Genomic DNA, 25,292 nt, shown 5'->3' with positions numbered 1-25,292 from the left:
CCTAAGACATTCGCTTACCCACTACTCTATACTTTTAATCTATGATTCAGAGTGCATCTCTCAGTAGTGATGTGAATGCCAACTCTTAAATGCATTATATCATTTGGTCCATCTCACAAAAAAGACACTTTCAGCTCCATCACAGCTCATTGTTCATTTGTATAAAAAATATATATATTTATTTTGTTTTGGCCAGTAAGTGTGTGCCTTGGTTGTGAATTCTTATTTGCTATTCTTCGTTGACATTTCTCATCAGCATGGCATCTTTGTCTCCAAATCTCACTGGATGTTTTCTTTTCTTTACTGTCAAGTGTAAAATTCCAAGATTCCAACAATTACGCCATGTCAATATTACCGAGATCATATTTTAATGCCAATTCTGATAGTTGGTGCTGTATCTGCATGGTTATGCATTGCCCTGCTGCCACAGGATTGCCTGATTAGAGAATTGCAGGCATGATTGGTTGTACACGTGTTCTTAAAAAAGTTGTTCGTCACTGTATGTTATTTCAATCTTATTTTAACTTTTGGAGGAAAAAAAAGAAAAAAATATCATACATATTAAACATCTGTTTAAGCACATGTAAAAACAAGATGCACCATGCCTTCCTGTATTAACATTGTCGTGTCTGCACATAATACATTCCCTTGATATTTTGCTTTACTTTAACTGACATCTTTTACTCTTATTTCTCAGAACATATTTATACAGTGATTCATTGAAATAAGCAGCCTGCAGTCGCTCGCGCTCACGCACACGCGCGCTCACACACACACACACACACACACACACACACACACCTTACCCAATAAAATTGGCTGTTTCCAGGACTTTCGATGATAAGGTTCACTATAGAATATCTGAAATACATTAAAGCTGGTGAACTCTCAGCAGATGGATTTGTTAAATCTGCGAGTCGGCTCTCAAACATTCACCTATAAAAGAGTCGGTACAAAGAGTCGACCTTGTTCGAGATCTGTGTGCGCCACTGGCATCAGACTGATTTACACACTTCCACTGGAAAACACAAATCCACTGCCTCATGGATATATATACCTCGAAACTTTCTCCCGCGGTGGATTATGGAGCCGGGGCCTTTCTGCTGCTGATAGGTAAAACTTCTAAACTACTAAATAAAAGTGACACGTGATTTTTTTTTTAAGTAAAGCTATTTTACATCAATGTTTTGTTAACTGTAATATTTTATTGTTTGATCAATGATCTATCTATCTATCTATCTATCTATCTATCTATCTATCTATCTATCTATCTATCTATCTATCTATCTATGATATACTGATTGATTATAATACATACAAGCCAATAAAAAGAAGCATTTTATTATAACTTTCATTATATGTCCCAGTGCTGTCAGTACATACAGAACCATTTCTATAGTATAATACTGTATGTTACAAAAAATGAACGCGTGAAATACGTTTCAGATGCAAATCCTGAGGAATGATGTCCCCCTGAACTCTAGGCTGAATGACTTCATAGATAAAATGTTACTGTAGTGCAAGTTTGTTTAAGGTTGTGTCTGTATTAGTGCTGTCCCACTCCACCAAAATCAAGGATCATTAGCTGATACTACTTGTTTAAAATAAAATAAAATAAAAGCATTATTAAACAAAGATGAAAGATAGTCTTTGATATGGTAAAACTTCATTACCCATTCAGAGAAGAATGAATTTAATAATTATTTCATTAATCTCTTGGACATAATGCATCTTACTGACAAAGATAAAGGATGAAGCATGGTGAAATTAGCTCCCTGCACACAGCTCGGAATATGAAAATAAATTGTAAGGAAGCTATAGACTATAATAATTAGTTGAAGACCCCTTGGTTTGTAAGACGTGACCCTAAATTTATAAGCTAGGAAGGATTTTGCTTATTACTTTTGCCTTTAGATTCCGTGTTTTAACCAAACTCATTTGGTGTGATTGATTGTGAACACTGATTCCCCCCCAGGCCTCTTCACCCTACATCAGTACCTGACTTTATTAACATCCTTGTGGCTGAATGAGCACAAATCTCCTCAAGCACACTCCTCAAGCACACTCCTCCAAAATTTAGTGGAACGTCATTTCAGAGAAAAAGGTTTTTATAACAATAAATGGGCATGATATGTGGAATAGGATGTTCAAAAATTCACATAGGATCTTATGGTCAGGTGACCAAAAACATTTGTCTAATTATTGTAATGTTCTATGTAGTTTGTAGGTTCTCGTCTCTCATGTCAGGTGTTACCAAGGAAACCATGGCAAAACCCATTTGCTGTGATAAGTTTTCAATAGTGACCTTTCACTGTTAAATGCATATGTTGGAACATTACAGATGTAATCATCCAAGCGTTTAAATAAAAATGGCAGCTCAAAGAAAAATGAAGTAAGATTATTTTTTACTCTGGATGAATATTTATTCATCCAGAGGTTGTATTTTACTGTTGAATGTTTTTTAATAAATGAGCTGTTAATTATGAGCTTAGTTGTGATATAATGTTGAAAAATTAAATACATAGTATTGAATTCAACAATTGGCTCATGCTATATATGCTGCACTTTACACAAAGGTTTTAGAAAATCATGTAAAAATGTGAACAGTGTCTAAAATCTTGAGTACAGTGTTGCTTGATGAGATTATTGTATTGTATATTTTGCATAGAGTTGTTAACATGACACAGACCTTTTCTGTGTAAATCGATTAAACAGTTTGCTGTTTATATAAAACCAATTAAACTGCATAGTAAGACATGATACACATGAAGTAGCTTTCATTTCTACTGCATGGTGAATGTGCTAATCTGTAAAGAAAATAAACTGTTCTGTAAAACAAAAATCTAAAATAAATATATGTATGATATAACATTGCTGTAATTGATTGATTTTTATATTCAGCAGACCCTGCATTACTGAGACTGAGATCAATATTTGTTCAATGGCATCTTAAAGAAACTGTTTCAGATAAAACATTATTTTCAGTTGAACATTAAAGATCTGAGGATCTACTGGCCATGAGTAAATCTGGCTTACAACAATAATTATACTTCCAATATTCCACTGTCTAGGTATTTCAAACGAAATCCTAATTTGTCAATGCCACAGAACCAGTTTTTGTGAAGGAAGTCAAGAAATATTGTTATAAATCTTGGCTGGCTGAACCTTTCAAACAGAATGACTGGTCATGAAAAGATACATTGAAAACCATCAATGAAAAGAGTAGACAGCTGTATAAAAGAGAAGGCTGAGTGAATTGTAAGTCTGGTTGCTGTTTAAAGAATAGAAAATGTGCTAGTGAACTGAAGTAAAGGATGAATCATGTATAATTCTTGTGATAGGGTTGTAAGAATTTTCTGAATAAAAATAATAGTTCAGTCAGGTTCAACCAGCTGACAATTGAAGGGTTTTAGTACATGACCTATTGAGCTACATAAAACGTATTTCATTATGGGGCAAGCTCATGGGAAATAACCTGGACTATTGTGGATAGAATGGGGTCCAGAAATAGTGGATGCCATTTTAATGTTTTTGTACTAGTATATAAATCATAGAGATATAGAAATGATACAATAATGCTTATATGTGGATTGTTTATATGTTTTCTGTAACATAATAGACATTTGTTTTTTCTTTCCTTTTATGTGTAATTTTAGCAATTTTATCCATTGTTGGAAATCTACTGGTCCTTTTATTGGCATACAAACGCTCCTCTCAGATGAAGCCTCCAGAGCTTCTTAGCGTCAACCTGGCAGTAACAGATCTTGGTGCAGCAGTCTCGATGTATCCTCTTTCTATAGCATCATCATGGAACCATTACTGGATAGGAGGTGATACCACCTGCATCTACTATGGCTGGATGGGGTTCTTTTTTGGTGTAGCCAGCATAGCCACCCTGACAGTCATGGCTGTAGTGCGTTTCACTGTATCCATGAAACTACATTCTCACAGTAAGTACTGTTGTTATTTATACTAAAAAGTGCATAATGTATGCATAATGCATACTAAAAGTTCAGCGATGTATACTGAATAAAATGCCACACTATTTGCATCTTACTATGAAGTGGACATAATCCAAAGTGGTTATGCTTATGGAAGGTGAGAGTGTGAAACATTAAAACTCAAAATATTATATTATGTTCATTTCTGATGTATAATTTTCTTTTGGTTACTACCACTTAATTTTCCATTGCTGGAGGATTGATATGTGGTGGTAGCCTAAAAACTTTATGATACAGCCCCATATAGTCATTCATGTGTGTATATGTCTGTGTTTGTATGTGTAGTGGAGAAAATCACTAAAAGGACAGTGCAGGTGATGTTGGCACTCACATGGCTGTATGCTCTCTTATGGGCTGTGTTTCCTTTGATTGGTTGGGGTGCATATGGCCCTGAGCCCTTCGGACTGTCCTGTACACTGGCCTGGGCAGAAATGAAGGAGCACAGCCCATCCTTTGTCATCAGCATGTTTGCCATGAACCTGGCCATCCCAGCTGTCATCATCGTTTTCTGCTACTTTGGCATCACCCTCCGACTCTATTTCTACTACAATTCTAAAGAGAATATCAGCATTATGCAGAACAAAGTTAAGCTGCAGCGACGCCTCATGTTGGTGAGTATTGCAGACCCATAAAACATATATGTCACAACATATGTGTTTTTATAACCACATTATAATGATTGTAATATAATTTTAAACGTCGCTTTCCAATTATTGTGTAATACTGTAAATAATACATTGGCAATATTTAATGTAACCTAAGGCATAATACACATAAATCATATAAATTTACTATTCAAAATAATGTTTATTATTATTGGATATATTTATCCGTTTCATTACCTTTAGTCTTTGAAATCAAAGGCAAGTTTCGGCTTGATGAAAAAGCTGTACATAAAGTAAATAAAATATTACCCTTTAACACATTTCTTATAGATTGCTGTTCTGATCAGTGCTGGTTTTATCGGCTGCTGGACACCCTATGGGATCGTGAGCTTATGGTCCATCTACTCAAATTCCTCTATTACTCCTCATGTCAGTATGTTGCCCTGCCTCTTTGCCAAGACTTCCACTGTGTATAACCCATTAATCTATTATATCTTCAGCAAGTCTTTTAAACAGGAGGTTAAGCAGCTTCTCTGTGCATGCATTAGATCCAAGGGATGTCGTGGCTCTCATCCAGAGAACCTCACAGAGAATACAGTTTGCGTGGTGTGCGATGGAACCACGGTCAAAGAAGAGCTGCAACTGAAGCCTTTGTTTCGAAAGCACACAGAGTTGCCGATACATAATTTGTAATTGTGGAATATTAATAACTTTGGGATTTATTTTCCATGTGCTTATGGATTTTCATTTGCCTGAATGTTGGCTTGTTTAACCAGCTATCTCTTGGGACCAACAGCACCCTTAGGTTGGCAGCATCGCCAAACCAAGTAATAAATATAATCATATAAACAATCAAATCAAATGGTAAAACAAATTCTTACCATAAAATGATTTAAATAAAATAATAGGTATAATAATCTAATACATTTATTGAGTAATAAATAGATGTGTTCAGTCACTCAATTAACTCCTAAATTCTGTAAAGCTGTATTAAGACAATGTCCGTTGTGAAAAGCGCTATAGAAATAAACTTGATTTGACTTGACTCTATTCTAGGTTTAATTTGAAATGTTATTAGTGATTATAATTAATATATAATATATGTGTGAAAATATCATTAGAAATTTATGAGAAGACATGCTTGTATATTTCACCTGACATAGATTACTACTACTACTATCTAACTGTCAACTTAAACAATCACAATTAATGTGCCTGTTGCATTAGTTGCAAAAGTCATTCATTGGCATGTAGCATTCAAATAGTGTTAAAAGCATTTAGTGGAATCAAAATCATCAAAAGAGCAGCCCAGTTGTCTGTAAGGTCTCTTATCTAAGAAATACTTTAGTGTTATAATTATTACTATTTCTTACCTAATATTAAACATTTTCAAGCATCTAAAAGTTTTTCAATGCATATCAGCTCAACAAAATACACATGTGAAATGACTTCATGTCAAATTTGAAATTTCAAGTCGACAAATTTTTGAAAATTTTAAAGCAGTATTTTCAGATCACACCTTAAAATTCTGAGTGAGGTACACTTGTCATAGAATTATTATAATCTTAATCATTGTTATAAAATCTACACTGAATACCCAAAGGCTGTAGCAGTTGACCATCCCAGCCATATGTATGTATCTTCTCCAGACTGTTGCCATAAAGTAGGAAGTACTGAATTGTATAGAATGCCATTGTATACTGTGGCATTAAGATTTTCTCACTGTAACTAAGAGCACAAATCTGTTACAGCATGGCAGTACCCCTGTACACAAAACAAGGTTCTTGATGACATGGTTTACCAAAATTCAAGTGGAAGATCTTAAGTGGCCTTCACAGAAAATTGTAACTTAATTCCAATAAACATAGTTGAGATGATCAAGTATAATGACTAGAGCTTTATGGTTCAAGGTTTTTATTTGTCAATGCCAGCATATGTGCAGACACGCAGAGCAATCAAATTGCAGTTTTAATGCAATAGAGAAATGTTGTATCAGCAGGCAGTGCAATATAGAACAGATTTTGTATGAGGTAACAGCAGTGTACTTGTAATAAATAGACATATAGCCTGGTGAATATATCTCAAACATCTTAATGTGTAAGGTACAAATCTACATCCTAGTACATGATGGTCATTGATTTTGTATGTACATAACACTGGATAGAATGTGAATAGCTTTTTCTTTTTGTTTGCAGATGTAGCAGATGTAATTATTATGAGGTCTATGAGATCAAACCGGTTGAATAAATTATCTGGTTATTGTGTTTACATGTTCGGAGAGGAATGCAACTACTGTCATTTATTTTCTAGCTTCATTGAACTGTACGTTTTAAGCGTAGGAGTCTGCTGCTTTTTGACCAAAGAGTCATTTTGTGTAATTATGTGCTTAATAAAAGAACATTTATTTTTCTGAAGCAGAAACTGAGCAGTAGCATTCAACATACCTACGTTATTGTTGTTTTCAGCGAATTGTTTTAATTATGTTCTTTTGCTTACTTGTTAAAAGAATGCACTGTGTTGTTTTATGTTTTCTAATCTACAAAACATTTTTTTAGACACATGCAGAGAAATTGTTTTGTGGTTGTAGTTGTGATGTGGAGTCCAGGCTACATTGTCATTCCAGTGTGCAAATTGCAAGATTGTCAAAATCATTTTGAATTGCTTGCTCATTTAAGATTTACAGAATATTTTCTGGCTGATGCACCATCAGGAAACACCATTTTAGAGTTCTTTTTTTAAAGTGGTTGAAATAACAGGGTGCAGAAAATAATCACTGTTAAATAAAATTGGAGTCCACTGATGTTTACTTTCTTTCCATGCCAGTCATACAAATTGCTTTGTGAATAAATTCTTTAATTGCAGAAATGTGTGATTATTATTGATTGCTGCAGACAGTGGTGAAAGATGCACAGCATTGTTCCTGTTGTCTGTGTAAACACTTAATTTAGAATGAGAGTGCAAAAAAATAGGATAAATCGATGACTATCCAGTCAGCATCCTGTATGTAATTTTCCTTTTGTCCTTACTGTTATGGCAAATAAAAAAAAATAAAAGAAAATAAACCTGTGGTCCACATGTCTAGTAGAAAAGCAGAAATATCAGAATTACATTTACAGCATTTTGGCAGATGCCCTTATCCAGAGCAGCTTACAACTGAGCAATTGAGGGTTGAGGGCCTTGCTCAAGGGCCCCACAGTGGCAGCTTGGTGGTGACTTTCTAATCTACTGTCCATTGCCTTAACCACTGAGCTTCTACCTCCTTCTTATTCACAGCATCTTGCATTCACTTTAATAGTGAATCCTACAATTTCAACGTTGTTGTATATAAAGATCTTTTTATTTACTGTTTGGTGAAATATTACCATAGATTTTGCATGACCTTATAGATGTTTATACATTAGATAAATCTATGCAGCGACATTGTATGTATTACATTGCTTCTTTACACCGCTAACATACAAGCATAGGCCCATGAACCATTTATTTACTGTAGCATTTTGTCTTTAATCGCTGATCCCCAGGCTATTCAAAATGAACCACATAATAGTTTAATCTTTGTCACTGATTGTGTTTCTGACTGGATGGAGAATAAAAGTAATTTGATAACCTGCATTTCAGAACCAGAATAGAGTGACACCGAGTTATTGACTTCCTCCTTACGCAGCAACATGCCACTTATACTACACTCATTCTTAGCAGAATAATTACTGTTAGTAAGAACCTTTAAGTACTCGACAGGCATTCTACAGATGTTGAATTTTCCACCAGTTGGATCAATATTAAGGTAAATCCAAACGAAAGGTACTCATTTTATTGGCTTTGTCGACTGAAAGAGATTGGATGTAAAACAAGTCCCTTTATGTCTTAAAAGCTTAGAAGCTTATGGTGTCCTTTTAATAATGTATTATTGATTTTGAAGAGGTTGCAGTGGGTATTGCTGCTGCCTTACAGTCTTAAAGTCCTCTGTTTTGTCCTGAGTCTGGGTTATTATCTCATCCTGACTACTAAAAATTTTGCCACCTCTTGTAATGAGAAGATTGTAAAATTATATAAGTCATCTTGTACTACAATCCCACCACATGCCCTTCCAATACCTTCCACTATCTTCCAGACCATCTCACAAGTTATCCTCCCCTTCATCACTGCCATCATAATATCTGGTCAGCTTCGTAATGTTCCAGAGAGCAAGAACAACCTCCATGATCCCAACCAGTCTGCCATTAAAGGGACCCATAGAGAATATAGAGACTGCCTTGTCATCACTGAGAATCAAAATGCTGATAGATTTGTCGAGTTTCATTAGTCCTCATCCTCCTTGGCCATTCAACAGAAATTGAATTTTAAAAGTGTTTCTTTATCCTTAGGAGTTTTGGAATTTATGTCACATCATGGGAATGTTTTTTTTTTTAAGGTCATCATTTCATTTACTTAAGAAAAAAAAAGTATTACATTTACAGCATTTGGCAGATGCGATTATCTCATTTATACAACTGAGTAGTTGAGGGTTAAGACCCATCAGAAGCAGCTTGGTGGTGTTTAGATTTAAATTCGCAACCTTCTGATCAGAAATCGATCATCTTAACCAATGAGCTCCCCCTTCCCTGCGTAAACAGTAACATCAAATAACAGGCCAGACAGAACTCCAGACCTAATATGTGCATGTGTTAGGACTGAAAGTCAGTTATGAGAATACTTTTAAGCAAGACTCATTGGAAAGCTTGTGCAACACCATGCTGGTATTTTACATCAACCGATGGGGGGGAACGAAATTTGTAAAAAGGCAGAGGTGGCAAAGAAGCCTTGTAATTGGGCAGATACATACTTACTGTTTTTGAGCTGTAGACCGTGTACCATTTTACAGCAAGCCTGTAGTCAGGGATTTGAAAATCTTAAAGAAGGTAGCTCAGTTTATTCTGTGGATTGTTTGGACTATAAATCCCAGTGAAAGGCAGATGAAAACAAGGAATTATCTATCTGTTTTTCTACCTTTAAAATGCATTTAGTGTTCAGAAGACATGGGTTTATGCAAACTTGTGAAATCGGGTCATCAAAGCAAAAACTGTGGTTAAAATTTCTAATTAAATAATAATTAATAATATATAATAAAAAAATATTAATAATTACTAACAATGAAAAAAACAAAAACATTTTGACAATAAAGGAAACAGCCATCTTTATGTACATTTCATTTTTGAATCCATTGCAGAGACAGGACATAACCAAATGCTCACACTCAGCAGCATCCATAAGGCACTGTTAGAACACCCATCTGAGCATAGAGAGCAAAGAAACACTCTCAACCTTCATTATTATACAGAACGATTTAATATGCATATCATTATTTATATTGTTGTACAATTGAAGGTCATATTTAATATCTGGTTGTCAAGACAGCAGGGTTTTTTGTGGATAGTACTGTGTGATCAGAGCAGTAACATTTAAAACTAAACGTGAAATAGGACACATTATGAATGATAGCGTTAATGATTAATAATTACTCTAAAGATGTAGTCTGGTTTATTGTATATAAAATTACACAAATCCAGGTCTATTTTTCCCGTAATCACTCAAGTAAATCAGTGGTGGAATATAATGCTTAATAACCATATTTGCATCAACTCCATTAAATAATGTAGGCATAGTACTATTCAGTTCCAGTTACATAGCTTGCCGGTTCTTCTCTAGACTCTTCTCGATGTTGTCGATGACCTCCACTGCCGCTTGAGGGATTCTCGTCCCGGGACCAAAAATACAGCAAACGCCACTCTCATACAAAAACGTATAGTCCTGCATGAAATATGGTGTCATTATTCATTTCAAAGAAATGTTTGAAGACTAATAACTCGTTAAATAAATGGAGTCAGTTGTGCTTCTGCATACCGTACATGCTCTACCCTATCAATTTACTCTCTATATAGTAAATAAGATATTTTGATGTCAGCTGGAGACAAACAATGAAAGGAAATATTAAGCAAATGAAAGGCTGCGCAACTGTTAGCTACTATTTGTCTGCTGTGACATAATGCCTTATTTTTATTCTTTTTAAATTGAATGCCATGAACTTTTAGGACATTCAGCACCAGTAAGAATTCAGGGGTTAAACTGCTGCCATTGATCCAAAAGCAGACCAAATCAATGCTTATTAATTACATTTGGAGCCCTAGAGAACGAATTATAAATTGGTCAAAAAATTATTCACCATGGTGGCGTTACAGAGATTTAAAAATATAGACATGAGTAATGTTTCAGATGGCTATTACTGCTGGAAATGACTTTTTTATAATTAATTATTCTCACTGAGTTCCCAAATCCCAATTCACAGTAGCCATTACTTTACTGTCCCAGAGATAAATTCTTTTAGCTCATCATTAATTAATCTTGTTTAGGCTAATTACTTAATTGAGACACTTTTGTAATTGTTCGCATACCTGAAACCCATGATTGTGTTTAGTAAGACTGCATGCTATTGACCTAAAAGATGAAGGTTCAAAATGGCCAAAACATAACCATTGTATGGTTATTGTAGATAGATGTGATAGCTGTTACACTGAGGAAAAAAAACCCTGTAACGTCACAGTCCAAATCGAATCTGATTATGTGATTTGTTTCTTAATTCCTGTTTAGGCAATGAATTTAGTTTTACCTGAGGGGGGATGACTCCACCGCAAATCACTAGGATGTCCGGCCGGTTTAGATTGCGCAGTTCTTTAATGAGCTCGGGGACGAGGGTCTTGTGTCCGGCGGCAAGCGTGCTGACACCTACGCAATGCACGTCTGCATCAACAGCCTGCTGAGCCACCTCTCGTGGGGTCTGTCATGGTGAAAACAACAGAACACAGGTAGCACAAAGCTTTCGTCTGACATCAACACAACTTTTTAGTTAACGACGCTCTTTCTTTAATGAAAAAGAAGGAAATGTTATTCTTTTTTTTTTGTCATAAAATAAGATGATAAGGGCCTAATGGAGCAGATGTCATTAGTTCTTTACCCTTTTACTCTCGACTCCTTTTCTCCATTGTTCACTAAGAATCGAGCAGGATTTACTGAAGAATACTTATATTCTCTATAATACTTTAATAAGCAGCAGTTGTTTAAAATACAGATGTATCAAAAAAATCACTTTGTGGCAAACAATACTAAAATGCCTTTTTGTTACACTTCTAGTATCATTATTATAAATCTGTGTAAGCCTGCATACTGTGTCCTGTACTTCTGTGTTGTTTTATGTAGTAACATGGTCCTGGGCATATGTTGTTTTGTGTCACTGTGCACTATACCAGCTGGATGAAATGACAATAACACTTGAAACTGAGAGAAATCCTACAAAGTCAGTCCATATTGTAATAATTATTACTTGGCGAATTCATTATTACATCGCTAAGAACTTCTTTAAGTGCATCTTTGATCCTTGCTGCTCTTGATTTACACGCATGAATAGAATCTTGTGACAGCAGCTGTTTTCAGACTTCCCAAAACAACAACAAAAAAAAAAGAATGTTTTACAGAAACCTACTGGGGAAAACCATCCAAAAGAGAGAAAAAAACAATGTAGGCAATTTGTGCATGGATGCACAGCCCTGTCACAAAGCATAAAAATCACAGTTTAAGAAAAAAAAAAAAATAATATATATATATATATATATCTTTATCCTGAATAATTCTGTACTGTTGTACAAAGCTAGCTTTATCACTTAATATATTTAAAAGTATAATAAAGATGCGCAATAAGCAATTAAACTCCCCACAGTGTGTTTTTGGACTTACTCAAATTATAATTTTGTTAAGTTTTACTATATAATTTACAGGTTTGTGAATCACCTGAAAAAGTGGACCGATGTCCACATCAAATCCCAGGTCAGCGAATCCTGTGGCGATGACCTTTGCCCCTCTGTCATGTCCGTCTTGTCCCATTTTGGCCACCAGCAGGCGAGGATTTCTGCCTTCATGCTTCTTAAACTGCACGACCCTGAACAATAAACCACAGGAGGACACCAGACAGCTTACACACACATACAGGATTAGGAAAGGATTTTTTTGGTTCCTCGAGTGCTCAAACCCTGCTTTTATAGCCAAAGTTAAAAAAAAACATTCACACCCCTGAGACCTGAGATTAAGAACGTTTTAAAGTTGCCTGACAGTTCAGGCAGAATGACTTATAAAAGCTAAGCTCTCTGGAGACTGAAACGTTTAAAGGAACATTAATCCAGAGAAAAAAACTTCTGGATCTTACCGGCTGTATGTGAGGGTGATCTCCTCATGTTCACCGAACTCACTGCGGTACGCTCCACTCACCATGCGTGTGCTAGCCTTGTGCTCCCCGAAAACAGCTTTCATCGCATCTGTGATCTCACCTACAGAACACCTGAACAACCAAAACAACTGACTTAATTATTCAGGAAAACACAACAATTTAGTACAGTGGTGAGCGACCAAATAATCCATACTGTTATAGAAATCTGCAGGATATTGTACACTGAGCTCAGATTAATCATTCCTAAAAAGGTTTTACTGAGACACAGAAGTATGGAGAAATTTTAAAGCAATGTGAATGAAGCAGTTGTGTTTTTGATTTTATGAGTACTTTTAATGTGTGAAAACTAGGGATGTGCATAAACTGAGGCCGATGCAATGCATAGGCCACGATACGATACATTAAAGATACATACGAAGCAGCCAGCGATGCAATACGATTCACCCCTTTTGTGATGCAGTACAATCCGATTTCGATTCAATTCAACACAATGCGATTCAGTGCAATAGGATGCAATGGAAGAAATATGATGCTATGCAATTTAATATGGTACATATAGTTTACTTTTATTATTATTTTACAGCAAGTCATCAATTTATTTAAGTGCCTTCTGACTTCTAACGCATGGCCTTTTTCACAAACAGGCCTTTGAAGTTCAAAAAAGAAAAACATTAAATAAAACCATTTTTTTCTGTTCTGTCTCCAGGGAGATGCAGCTCTACCTCTGCCATGTAAGTCTATATTCTATGTGACTCTTAGGAAACACCTGTGTCTCCGTAGAGTTATGATACCTCATATTAATTTAGAAGCAGTGGTGCTGAGAGAACAGCCTGAGAAACAGTTTAGTGAGGAGAAATCAATCTATATATAAAATTTGTCACAAATTATTGGTCACTTTTTAAATAATATAAGTACAGTAAAACCCCGTTGTACGAGCATAATTCGTTCTTGAAAATTGCTCGAAGGTCCATTTGCTCGTACGTTCGAACTGATTTTCCCCATAAGAATGAATGTAAAAGCTATTTAATCCGTTCCGAGATCTCATTCGATCGCTTATTTCTGCCCTTAAAAAGTATTTGTAGCCTATTTTAACAAACAAATACACGCGAATTACCGTAATGTAAACATAATTTAACACTTACTCATGTGGTAGACATTTTTCAAGATTTCTAGTGAAATAAAAATATAAAACTAAAAAAAGTTACGTTTTTGCTGCACTAAACAACGAGAGCGACCGAGTGATACGTCATCAACTAAGCGACTGATGCGACCCTCCACTGAAAACGGGGAACCGGCAGCGTGGGTTTGCTCGTGCCTTCGAAATTTGCTCGTGAAATAGGGTAAATTTTGCAAGCAAGGTCGCTCATATCTCTGTTTGCTCGTACTATAGGTTGCTCGTACAACGGGGTTTTACTGTATAGTGCATCTACTAATAAATATATATCAGTAAATCGTTTTTTTTAACCGATGCAAATATGTTAAAAACCATGCACAACAATATGAATGACATCATTAACTTTTATGTCGATGCAACGATGTGACTCTTCCCAAAACTCAACAGTTCTTACATTCAACACTAGTGCATCTCTGTCTTAATGTACAACCCGAATTCAAGGAAACGTTGGGACATTTTTTTAATTTGAATAAAATGAAAACTAAAAGACTTTCATATCACATGAGTCAATATTTAATTTGCAAGAGAACATAAATGTTTAAACTGAGAAATCTTACACTTTTATAAACAAAATGAGCTCATTTCAAATTTGATGCCCACAACAGGTCTCCTAGAAGTTTGCACGGGGAAAACAAAGGACTGCCAAATCCAGAAATTGTAAAAATAATTAGCTGGAAAAACATCTAGCAACTAATCGAGTTAATTGACATCAGGTCTGTAAGATGATTAGCTATAAAAGAGATGTCTTTGAGAAGCAGGGTCTCTCAGAAGTAAAGATTCAATCTGTGAACGAGTGCGTAAAAAGATTGTAGAATACTTTAAAAACGTTCCTCAACGTCTAATTGCAAAGGCTTTGCAAATCTCATCATCTACAGTACATAACATCGTCCAAAGATTCAGAGAGACTGGAGAAATCTCGGTGTGTACGGGACGAGGTCGAGAACTTTGTTGGATGCTCGTGGCCTTCGGGCCCTCAGACGACACTGCATCACTCATCGGCATGATTGTGTCATTGACGTTACCAAATGGGACCAGGAATACTTCCAGAAACCACTGTCGGTAAACACAATCCACCATGCCATCTGCTGATGCCAACTAAAGCTCTATCATGCAAAAGGAAGCCATATGTGAACATGATCCAGAAGCAGCGCCGTGTCCTGTGGCCAAGGCTCATTTGAAATGGACTGTTTCAAAGTGGAAAAGTGCTCTATGGTCAGACGAGTCCAAATTTGACATTCTTGTTGGAAATCACGGACGGCGTGTCCTCCCGGCTAAAGAGGAGGGAGACCTTCCAGCGTGGTGTCGGCGTTCACTTTAAAAAACAGCATCTCTAATGGTATGGGGGGGTGCATAAATGCATACAGTATGGGCAGCTTGCATGTTTCGGAAGGCACTATGAATGCTGAAAGGTATATAAAGGTTTTAGAGCAACATATGCTCCCTTCCAGAAGACTTTTTAAGATAAAGCCTTGTGTATTTCAGCAGGACAATGCAAAACCACACACTGCAGCGATTACAAACAGCATGGATTCGTAGTGGAAGAGTCCAGGTGCTGAATTTGCCTGACTGTAGTGCAACTCTCACCTATAGAGAACACTTGGAGCATAATTAAACGAAAATAGGCCAAAGACGATCACAAACTTTTCAGCAGCTGGAAACATGTATCAGGCATGAATGGGACCAAATTCCAACAGCAAAACTCTAGAAACTCATAACCTCAACGCTCAGACGTCTTTAAACTGTTTTGAAAAGAAAGGAGATGCTACAACATGGTAAACATGCCCTCGTGCCAACTTTTTTGAGACCTGCAGCAGGCATGAAGTTAGAAATGAGCTCAATTTGTGCATAAAAGTGAAACATTTCCTAGTTTAAACATTTGCTATGTTCTCTATGTTCTATTGTAAATAAAATATTGGCTCATGTAATTTTAACGTCTTACAGTTGTTATTTTAATCAAATTTAAAAAACGTCCCTACATTTTACATTTACATTTTTGCCATTAACATCTCTTGCATATCGTCAAATAAATTGTATTTAATGAGCCTGATTCACCTTGCCCTAGCAGCCTCCACAGCCAGCCCCAGCAGATTTCCATCCCTGGTTTGAGCACATTGCTGTATAGCATCCAGGCACCTTTTCGCCACATCAGCATCTCGGCTCTCCCTCACCTTCAAAACATGTATGCTCTTTGTGTAAAAATGTAAAAATTTTCAACCTACACCGACAGAATTTTGGACCGCAATTTATGAAAGGAAAGTGTTACATAACATACAATAGGCCACATCACTATAAGATTACAGATGCAGAAAAAGCCTCAGTACAGTGCGATCACACATCCCCCCCACACACACACAGTATGCCAACCGTAATTATTAACTAAAATAATTAAATAGCATAAAATGAGTGTCTAGTCCATTAAAATGAAGACACATTTTCAATAGCAAGCTGTTTTGTAAAAGCACCTATAATAGGTTTTTTTCTTTCTAATAGCCATATTAGACAATGTGAACTGCAATCAAGCATCATTACATTACTTCAAAAAGTTTAGTCAACCCTTCATTTCGTAGTTATTCATCCTTTATACACATTCACAATGCCCAAAGATAAGGAACTGACCTTTTGGAGTTTCTCGATCTGTTTTTGCTGCACAATAGTGTTATCGATGGACAGAACCTCCACAGACTCTTCGTTTTCCAGACGATACTTGTTAACTCCCACAATGACCTCAGAGCCTGAAGAAGTAGTTTAAAAAACGAGTTTAGTATTACATCAAAAGCACACGAACATCACATCAGGCCAAAGGAAATAAATCAGTACAGGAATATGGCTTAGCAGATCATATTCTCAGAACGTTTAAAACCTCCAGCACAAACCATCCAAAACACTCAAGATACAAAGATACAACAAATGTAAATGAGTTCTAAAGTCCTAATAAGAGAAGAGCCTGTTTATTAGACTCAGGCATGACACTACTAAAAAAGCAGGTCCAAGATTGTTCATTGTTCACCACAGTTTTACACCAATTCAGCACCACACACTGCAATACACCTTTAAAACATTTTTATATATTTAAAAAAGCGTCAACATCTCTACAGTTTGGTTTGTCATGCATATTTGGTGCGAAACGATCCTCCGACAAACAAAATAGCGCACAACTATAGAGCTTTGACTAACTGACTAACAAATAAAAACTAAACAAACAAAGAAGCAAATAACAGTCACATCACACACTGACAAATGACTAAGCAAAAACCCTCAAATATAAACCCTCTGACTTTCTCCTATAAACTGCTCCATGAGGAAAACATTACAAGCTGCTTGAAGTGAACCAAACCCCTGCTGCTTTTACAAACCTGCCTGAAGGTGAGTGCAAAAATTATAAATGATCTGAACAAGGAAGCTGAATATGAATGAAGATGTCCTCAAAAAGGCAGAACAGATAAAGAGTTTTGGGATCAAGTCTGGGGGGGTTAATAGTTTTTTTTGTTGTTTTTTAATCTTGTTGGATATAATACTAGCATTTGTAAGTGTGTGATAAAAGCAGAAACTCCACATGGAACAGCAACAGCAACTTTACAAGATGAGGAAACCATTGCAGTTAAAAATAAAAAACAATCAGGCAGCTCTTTGGAGAGGTATTCCATCAAAAAGTTTTTACTGGACAGAGTGAACTGATGCTCATTTCTCCTGAGAATGTGTATGCCCTTATTACTCACAATAACTGATACCATAACAACCGTATCCACGTTTTGCTGTTATAGCGAAAGCCTGTTTGCATTAATGCCTGTGCAAATGGAATACATGCTGTCTGAAGCTGCTGTTGTGCCCCCTTGTGGAATCTTTTAAACAATGTATTCATTTGTGCAATCCTAAGAAGGGAAAATTATTAGACACTCAAAGCTCCTACAAAGCTGAAACACGAATAAATTATCTTACAAAAGCTTTGTACAATGCATAAATAAAATGCTCATAGGCTCGAGGCTTTAGAAATACATTCTATTCATATACCATTAAAACTTAATATAAAATAAGGCACGTAAACCTGTATATCCAGTCCTTTTATAACACACAGCATATACTCTTCTCTATTCAGCTAATCTGGTGGTGGTGGTGGTGGGGGGCACATTATGTAAGAGCACATTTAGTGCTCTTACATAAATATTCAGACTCATGACTGTGTTTCTACCTGAATCAATACGAGCTTGTCTGCGTGCAGCACACTCCTCAATTCGCAGTTTCGGGATTCCCTCGGCCACGGCTCGAGCCATTCCTCCCATATCCTCGATCTCGTTGATGAACTGGGGATAAAAGAAATGCTACAAGATTGTACACCGCACTGCACTGTTTTAAAATGCACAAATAAAAAACATTCGTCACTTATGTAGAGTGTTGAGTTCTACTTGGAAAATGGACAGTGAGAGAATGCTTTTTATTCCACAGAAATATCTTCTTATTGAGCTGGCAGCTGCACTGTATATCATGGAATATGTAATGCCATTAAGCAGGCAAGAAAAGGAGAAGATTACAGCTTTCATTTGCTCTATCAGCAATAATCCAAAACACAACAGATCACTCCAGAATGATTAACCCACTTTAAGTTAATGGGCAAAAATGTCTGTAGAAAGGAAACATTATTACACAATGATTCAAAGTCCATTTAGCTAACTGGAGATAACAGTGACCTTACAGATTCTTTGTGCCTAATTCAACACAGAAATGATCATAAGGTGCCAAAAATAATGCTTCTAACGACCCTCTTGTCTTCCAGATTTTTTATCCTGCTAAAAAAAAAAATGTAAACACAGCTTTCACCAAATATTAATGATGGAAATGTCAAAAGTGTGCATATCTTAATGTCATTTTGCCAGTGTGGCTGCACAAAATTACAATTTCTGAACGAGTTAAGACTTTTCTTTCTTCCTGACCTTGAGGGCTGCATTGTACACGTCATTAGTAAGACTCTCCATCATGTAGGATCCTCCCCAGGGGTCTGCTACTTTCGGGATGCCAGACTCCTCCTGAATGATGATCTGGGTGTTGCGGGCGATGCGGGCGCTCTTCACCGTTGGCAATCCAAGCGCCTCGTCAAAAGAGTTGGTGTGCAGAGATTGGGTTCCTCCAAACACTGCAGCCATGGCCTCAATCACAGTACGGATCACGTTGTTGTAGGGGTCCTGTGGAAGATCAGTTTGAGCATAGCTGTGAGTGAATCTGACCTCTGAGCATTCATGCTTCATTACTTAATTAGAAACTGGACTGTAAAGAGAAAATTATATAAAGGCCCTATTTAAGGGGTCACTCCCTTTTTAAGGTCACATTCTAATGATAAAGTAGTTCATAGCCCAGTGCTTGGGAACATCTGCTGTGAAATAACTATTTATATTATCTACTAATGTGCAGCAATCAGGCATAACATTATGACCACCTGCCAAATATTGCGTTGGTCCCCCTTTTGCTGGCAAAACATTCCTGACCCATCGTGCATCATGACCCTGTAGCCGGTTCATCACTGTTCCTTCCTTGGAGCACTTTTAATAGATACTAAACACTGCAGACTGGGAACAGTTTTGGAGATGGTCTGACCCAGTCGTCTAGACATCACAAGTTGCTTTAATCCTTACGCTTGCGCATTTTTTCTGCTTCCAACACATCAAAATGATCAGCTGCTGCCTAATATATCCCTAAATACTAACAGGTGCCATGATGAAGAGATAATCAGTGTTAATCAATCACTGGTTCTAATGTTATAATGTCAATCTAATGCCTGGTCAGTGTAAATCATTTGTTATATGCGGTGAGCATTTACAGTAAATACAAAGTAATCTGTGTCTTTTTGACAAAAACTAATAGAAATTATAAGTGCTGCATGAAGTAAAGCTAAAAAATAATCAGGTTAATTTCAGGTAAAACAGGAGAAACTTCCTGAAAACCATCCACCCTAAACGTCATAGTTTATGATGTTAGTATGGTGCCGCACCTCTGGAGCTGTACAACTTTACAGGCTCATAAATATCCTAAATACTTCATCAAACACTTGACATCCACAACAGTTTTTAGCAGCACATTTGATTACAGACCTGCTCAGTCAGAGACCATCCTGATGTCTGACAGTGAGTCCTCAAAAGTAGAGATTTGGAGTTCTTAGGCTGGAACTTCTCTTCAATCAGTGAAGCCCACAGACGCGTGCAGCTCTCATCTTAGCGATCTCCATATAAAAGTTCATACCAATACCCCAGAAGAAAGACAACCTAGAAAATATACCGAAGAGGTCAAAAGACTTTCTATTCTGTTTAAATATCCAACAAATTTTAATTCTTACAGACAAAGTGTTTACATCAGAATTTCTAATGCAATACTCTGAGCTGAGAGTAAACGCTGACCTAGGTGCAAATTCATCAATGGTGAGGCCTGCCTTTATGCCAGTCCTGCAGTACTCCAGTCCATTAGCAATGGTGTAGGCCAACTCCAGCACGGCATCAGCCCCGGCCTCTTGTATATGGTAGCCACTGATTGAAATGGAGTTAAACTTGGGCATGTGCTTTGAGACAAAAAAAACCCCACAGTCAGCCAGGAACATAAAAAGTCAGAAAAGCCAGTAATGGTATTATTATTATTATCATTATTATTATTATTATTATTATTATTATTATTATTATTATTAATTTGTCTTTGACAAATGTTTCTAAATTACAGTATCTCACATTAATAAATACACCCCCCACATTTTAGCAACCATTTTATTACATCATCTCAAGAAAAAATACTATAGAAAAGAAACTTGAATATATATATATATATGAGTAGTCAATGTGCAGCTTTTATAGCAGTACTAATTTCCTGTCCTCTAAAAATAACTTGATATACAGCCATACAGTGAACATGTCAAAACTGTGTCCAAAATGTCAATATTTTGTGTGAGCACCATTGTTATCTTGCACTGCCTTTACCTCCTGGGTATGAAAGTCACCAGAGCCTCACAGGTTGTTGCTGGGATCCTCTTCCACTCTTCCATAATTCTCTTCCATGGACACATGGAGCTTCTCCACCTTCCATTTGAGGATGCTTTTTTGAGGAGCTTAGGTATTGAGATATACTTGGCCACTCCATCACCTTCACTTTCAGCTTTCTCAGCAAGGCAGTTGTCATGTTAATGATGTGCTTGGGGTCGCCCAGTTTCTGAAATGAGGGCATCATGTTCTGCTTTAGAATGTCACAGTACATGTTGGAATCCATGGTGGAACCGCAGCTCCCCAGTACCAGCAGCACTCATGCTGAACACCATCTGAGCCAAACAAGTTTATCTTAGTTTCATCAGACCACAGGACGTGGTTCCAGTAGCTTATGCTCTTGCACAGGTTGTCTTCAAAACAGGCCTCCTTCTGGGACCTCAGCCATAAAAACCGACTTGTTGCAGTGACAAGTGGACCTTCTGCTTCTGCAAACTTTAAACCAATGTGGCCAGCACTCATGCATCTGTCTTTTGAAGCAGCTTCCGCACCTGACTATTTTGATAATAATGGCTTTATGTTCAGTTATATTTAAAGAACAATAAATCTGTACTGATATACAAGCTGCATATTGACTATTCTAAAATATATTCAAGTTTCATTTCTGTAGTATTGTCCCTTCAGAAGAATGAATGGTTGCTGAAATGTGAGGGGTGCACTCACTTTTGTGAGATACTGTACGGTTTATAATATAATTTTATAAGTTTCTAATTTTAGAGAAATGTATAACATTTGAATACATACAAATATATATTTATATCCAATTATTTCATTAATTGCCTTTCTAATAACTGTAATATTATTCAAATATTTATTTCTAAGCATCTTTTTACTTACATGAAGCTTTTGGAATGAAGATACCCAAAACACAGCTTATAAAATAAAGATTTCAAATATCTAATTAATTACGCTTTAAAATAATTAGTAATTATAAATATTCTGCTGATTTTCTGCCTTTTTCTGGACATTTCCCATTTTGTAATGAATGTATAGAAAGGCACTAAAATGTAAAATAATAAAATGTTTTTAGACCTACCTTTGAAGTGTAGGCGAATATGTCAGCGATGGCGTGCATGGAAGGCTCTGGAGGAAAGATGTATGTATTTCGGACCATGAACTCTTTGAGGATGTCGTTCTGGATAGTGCCGGTGAGTTTGGCCTTGTCTACGCCCTGCTCCTCCCCCGTCACAATGAACATGGCCAGGATGGGAATCACTGCGCCGTTCATGGTCATAGACACGGACATCTTCTCCAGGGGAATTCCGTTAAACAGCATCTTCACGTCCTCCACCGTGTCGATGGCCACTCCAGCCATGCCCACGTCACCGTGCACTCTGGGATTGTCCGAATCGTAACCTCTGTGTGTAGGGAGGTCAAAGGCCACTGACAGGCCTTGCTGACCCGCTGTGAGGAAGAGACACAGAAAAGGGCTGAGTGTTTAACGATACACTGGTTCCAGACAGGTTTCAGGAGAACAGATTCATCACGCAGTGCATTATTCAAAGATGTGAATGTAAAATGTACAAACAGAAATAGTTACCTTTAATATTGTCCCTGTAAAACTTGTTGCTTTCCTCCACTGTGCTGAAGCCAGCGTACTGTCTAATGGTCCAGGGTCTGTATGTGTACATGGTAGGGTAGGGCCCTCTCGAGTAGGGGAACACACCAGGGAGCTCATCGATAAGCGCCGCCGTGTCAGCCTGAGTGTACACGGGTTTGATGGAGATGCCCTCAGGAGTGTGCCAGATCAAATCTTCTGGGTTTTTTCCTTTAAGCTGTTTCTTGGCTAAAGCAGCCCAAGCTTCATTAAGCTCCACATCCCCTTTGTGTGATACGGACGTGTGAAAGAGTCTTGAGCGGCACGGCTGGTCCACTACTGCAGGCGCAGAGCCTGACGCGGCCAGCAGCCGCTTCGCTGCCAGAGAGGCGCATGCTTTTCCTGCGGTCAACATGCTGTGTGAGTACACGTTGGCTTAGTCGCTCATGACACCCCTAAGGATGAAAGCCAAAGTGTGATGCGTTTAGGTGCTAGTTAATAACACTGTCAGCTTCCTAAGTGCTGTAAATGAAAGTTAGATACAGTACAATGACGTACAGCTGTAAAAAGGTTTAGTCTCGTAAACTATAACGTTGCTATAGTGACATCATTGCTTAATTATTGTTGAATGGTTGTGTAACGCAGTGTGTATTGATATGTACAGAATTGAAACGTTTGTTCCACGTGTCTTTTTTCTGAATCGGTAAACTACTACAAGACCCCAATGTGTCTTTAAAGGAATTTTTGCCACCCAGGCGCATACAGTCCACATTATATTGGTTCATTAATGGAGCATTTTGCCAGATGTGTGAATGTGTTAAACTGCACATCAACGAGTGTGGCAGTCTCGCTGTGTTTACAAGAGAAGTTCACATTGAAACCACTTTTAATTTGCCTTCACCAAATCCATGTAACAGTTATACAAACAACTAAATGTACAAGTGAACACAGCATTAGTTCTCTGACAGAAGCTGTCAACTTCATGAGAAATCAAACTTCATTTGGGGTCAATGTCACCCAAGTCCCACACACCCCTGATCAGATTGTTTGGCTTAGTTCAGTCTGTCTAACTGAAAAGAACCAGAATTCACCTGTTGGTTACTTTGTAACCCCAAATACGCTTGTATCAAAACAACGCCTACAGCAACCCCATTTCTGTGTGGCTGTGATGAGGATGGTCCAGCATCCAAACATCATCCTGTGGGTCCAGAGATGCACGAGAGCCCCTGAAACATATCAAGATGTTCTGGGGGGTATATTTTGGTACAGTGTTGCAGATGGCAGCAGTGAATTACTGAGATAGTGCTCTAGTGACACAAACCTAACAATAAAGATATATAATCTATCTATAAACCATATCTTCATAGAGCTGGCGTTGTGAACAGGGGCATCGTCATGCTGGAACAGGTTTGGTGTTCTAGCTCAAATGAAGGGTGAATTCAATGCTGCCACACTCGAAAACATTCGATGCACCTATGTGTCTACAGCTTTTTGTAACAGCTTGGGGAAGAGTCACATATGGCTGAAAAAGTCACGTGTCCCAATAATTACGTCGATATAGTGTATGTGTAAATGAACAGGTCGGACGCTAATACTGGTCTACACACGTCAACACACAACTACACACGACAATGTTTTATTGTTTATTTATTATGGCGGTCAAACTGCTGGCCGTTTAACAACGTAAAGGCTGCTGAGAAGAATAAAACCGATAGAATAATGATGGTTTTCTGACCTTGTACGCGGCTGTTACGTTCCAAGCACACAAGAGCGAAATAAGCTGCCCAGCCAATCACATTTAATAACAACTGGTAACCAACCAATCAGAATGACCAGAAACAACTCCCTACAGTGATATCGTCCAATCAGAGACGATTACAGCGACACTTACCAGGATGTGTTACATGAAATAATATCCGCTGTTATGGTGGTAATAAAAAAGCGTTCCGTTATCATTAGTTCCGGAGGCTCACGAAGCGCCACTAGGGGGCAAGATTCACTGGTAAATAAATGCAGTCAAATCATACATATATATATATATATATATATATATATATATATATATATATATATATATATATATATATATATATATATATATACACTGTATTTTTGTCACATGCAAAAGAAAATCTGTTAAAGTATTACCAGTAATAATCTAAAGTATCTAAAGTATTTCGTGTAAACCTTTCTTATTATCTTCAGTAGTAGTCTAAAGTAAAATTTGTGCAGTTTTATAAGGGAATTAAGTTCTATGAGCCTCCACAGAATCTGCCACAGTTCTGAAGACATTCACTTTTACATTTTTTTGTTGTTTGCTTGTTGTTGTTTTTGTATGCACATTCATTAGGTTTTTCATTTTGTGCGTTATGTCTCATTTTTGTCTTAAATGTAGTCTCTTACAAACAGTGGGGAAAATAATTATTTGATCCCCTGCTGCTTTTGTAAATTTACCCCTTTCAAAAAAATAAGCAGTCAAGAATTTTTTTATGGGAGGTTTATTTTAACAGAGTGAATAAATATAAAAAATAAATCCAGAACTAAAAAAATATATATAAATTATATATAAATTAATTTGTATTTGATCGAGTGAAATAAGTATTTGATCCTGTACCAACCAGCAAGAATTCTGACTCCCACACACCCAGATTAGTCCTGTCCCTTTCAGAAAGTGTCCCTAATATCAACTCATTATGTGTATAAAAGACACCAGTTAC

At 37.0% G+C, this 25,292-nt stretch overlaps 2 protein-coding genes across 3 annotated transcripts; one reads left to right on the top strand and one right to left on the bottom strand.

Moving 5' to 3' along the window:
* The first annotated feature begins 923 nt into the window (after positions 1-923).
* Positions 924-5,333, top strand: LOC124377244 (opsin-5-like). Of its 2 annotated transcripts, XM_046836642.1 has the most exons (5): positions 924-1,113; positions 3,657-3,950; positions 4,287-4,612; positions 4,937-5,039; positions 5,155-5,333. In XM_046836642.1, the coding sequence occupies exons 1-5, from the start codon at positions 1,044-1,046 to the stop codon at positions 5,250-5,252; spliced, it is 891 nt and encodes a 296-aa protein (XP_046692598.1). In that variant the 5' UTR covers positions 924-1,043; the 3' UTR covers positions 5,253-5,333. The 2 variants fall into 2 exon arrangements, with proteins under 2 accessions (XP_046692598.1, XP_046692597.1); XM_046836641.1 differs by having other exon boundaries at positions 4,937-5,333.
* Positions 5,334-9,753: 4,420 nt separating this feature from the next.
* On the bottom strand, positions 9,754-24,403 carry mmut (methylmalonyl CoA mutase). Its single transcript, XM_046836730.1, is given in 14 exon segments — positions 9,754-10,393; positions 11,250-11,417; positions 12,425-12,572; positions 12,837-12,968; positions 16,084-16,199; positions 16,648-16,763; positions 18,218-18,329; positions 18,957-19,205; positions 20,109-20,215; positions 20,218-20,279; positions 20,412-20,569; positions 22,075-22,442; positions 22,579-23,030; positions 24,311-24,403. Coding segments are annotated over 13 exon segments (2,277 nt in total). The 5' UTR covers positions 22,991-23,030; positions 24,311-24,403; the 3' UTR covers positions 9,754-10,264.
* Positions 24,404-25,292: the final 889 nt, after the last annotated feature.

Source organism: Silurus meridionalis, chromosome 23 (genome assembly GCF_014805685.1).
Source record: "Silurus meridionalis isolate SWU-2019-XX chromosome 23, ASM1480568v1, whole genome shotgun sequence".
In the NCBI taxonomy this organism is placed as follows: Eukaryota; Metazoa; Chordata; class Actinopteri; order Siluriformes; family Siluridae; genus Silurus; species Silurus meridionalis.
This window is presented reverse-complemented; position numbering and strand designations above follow the sequence as displayed.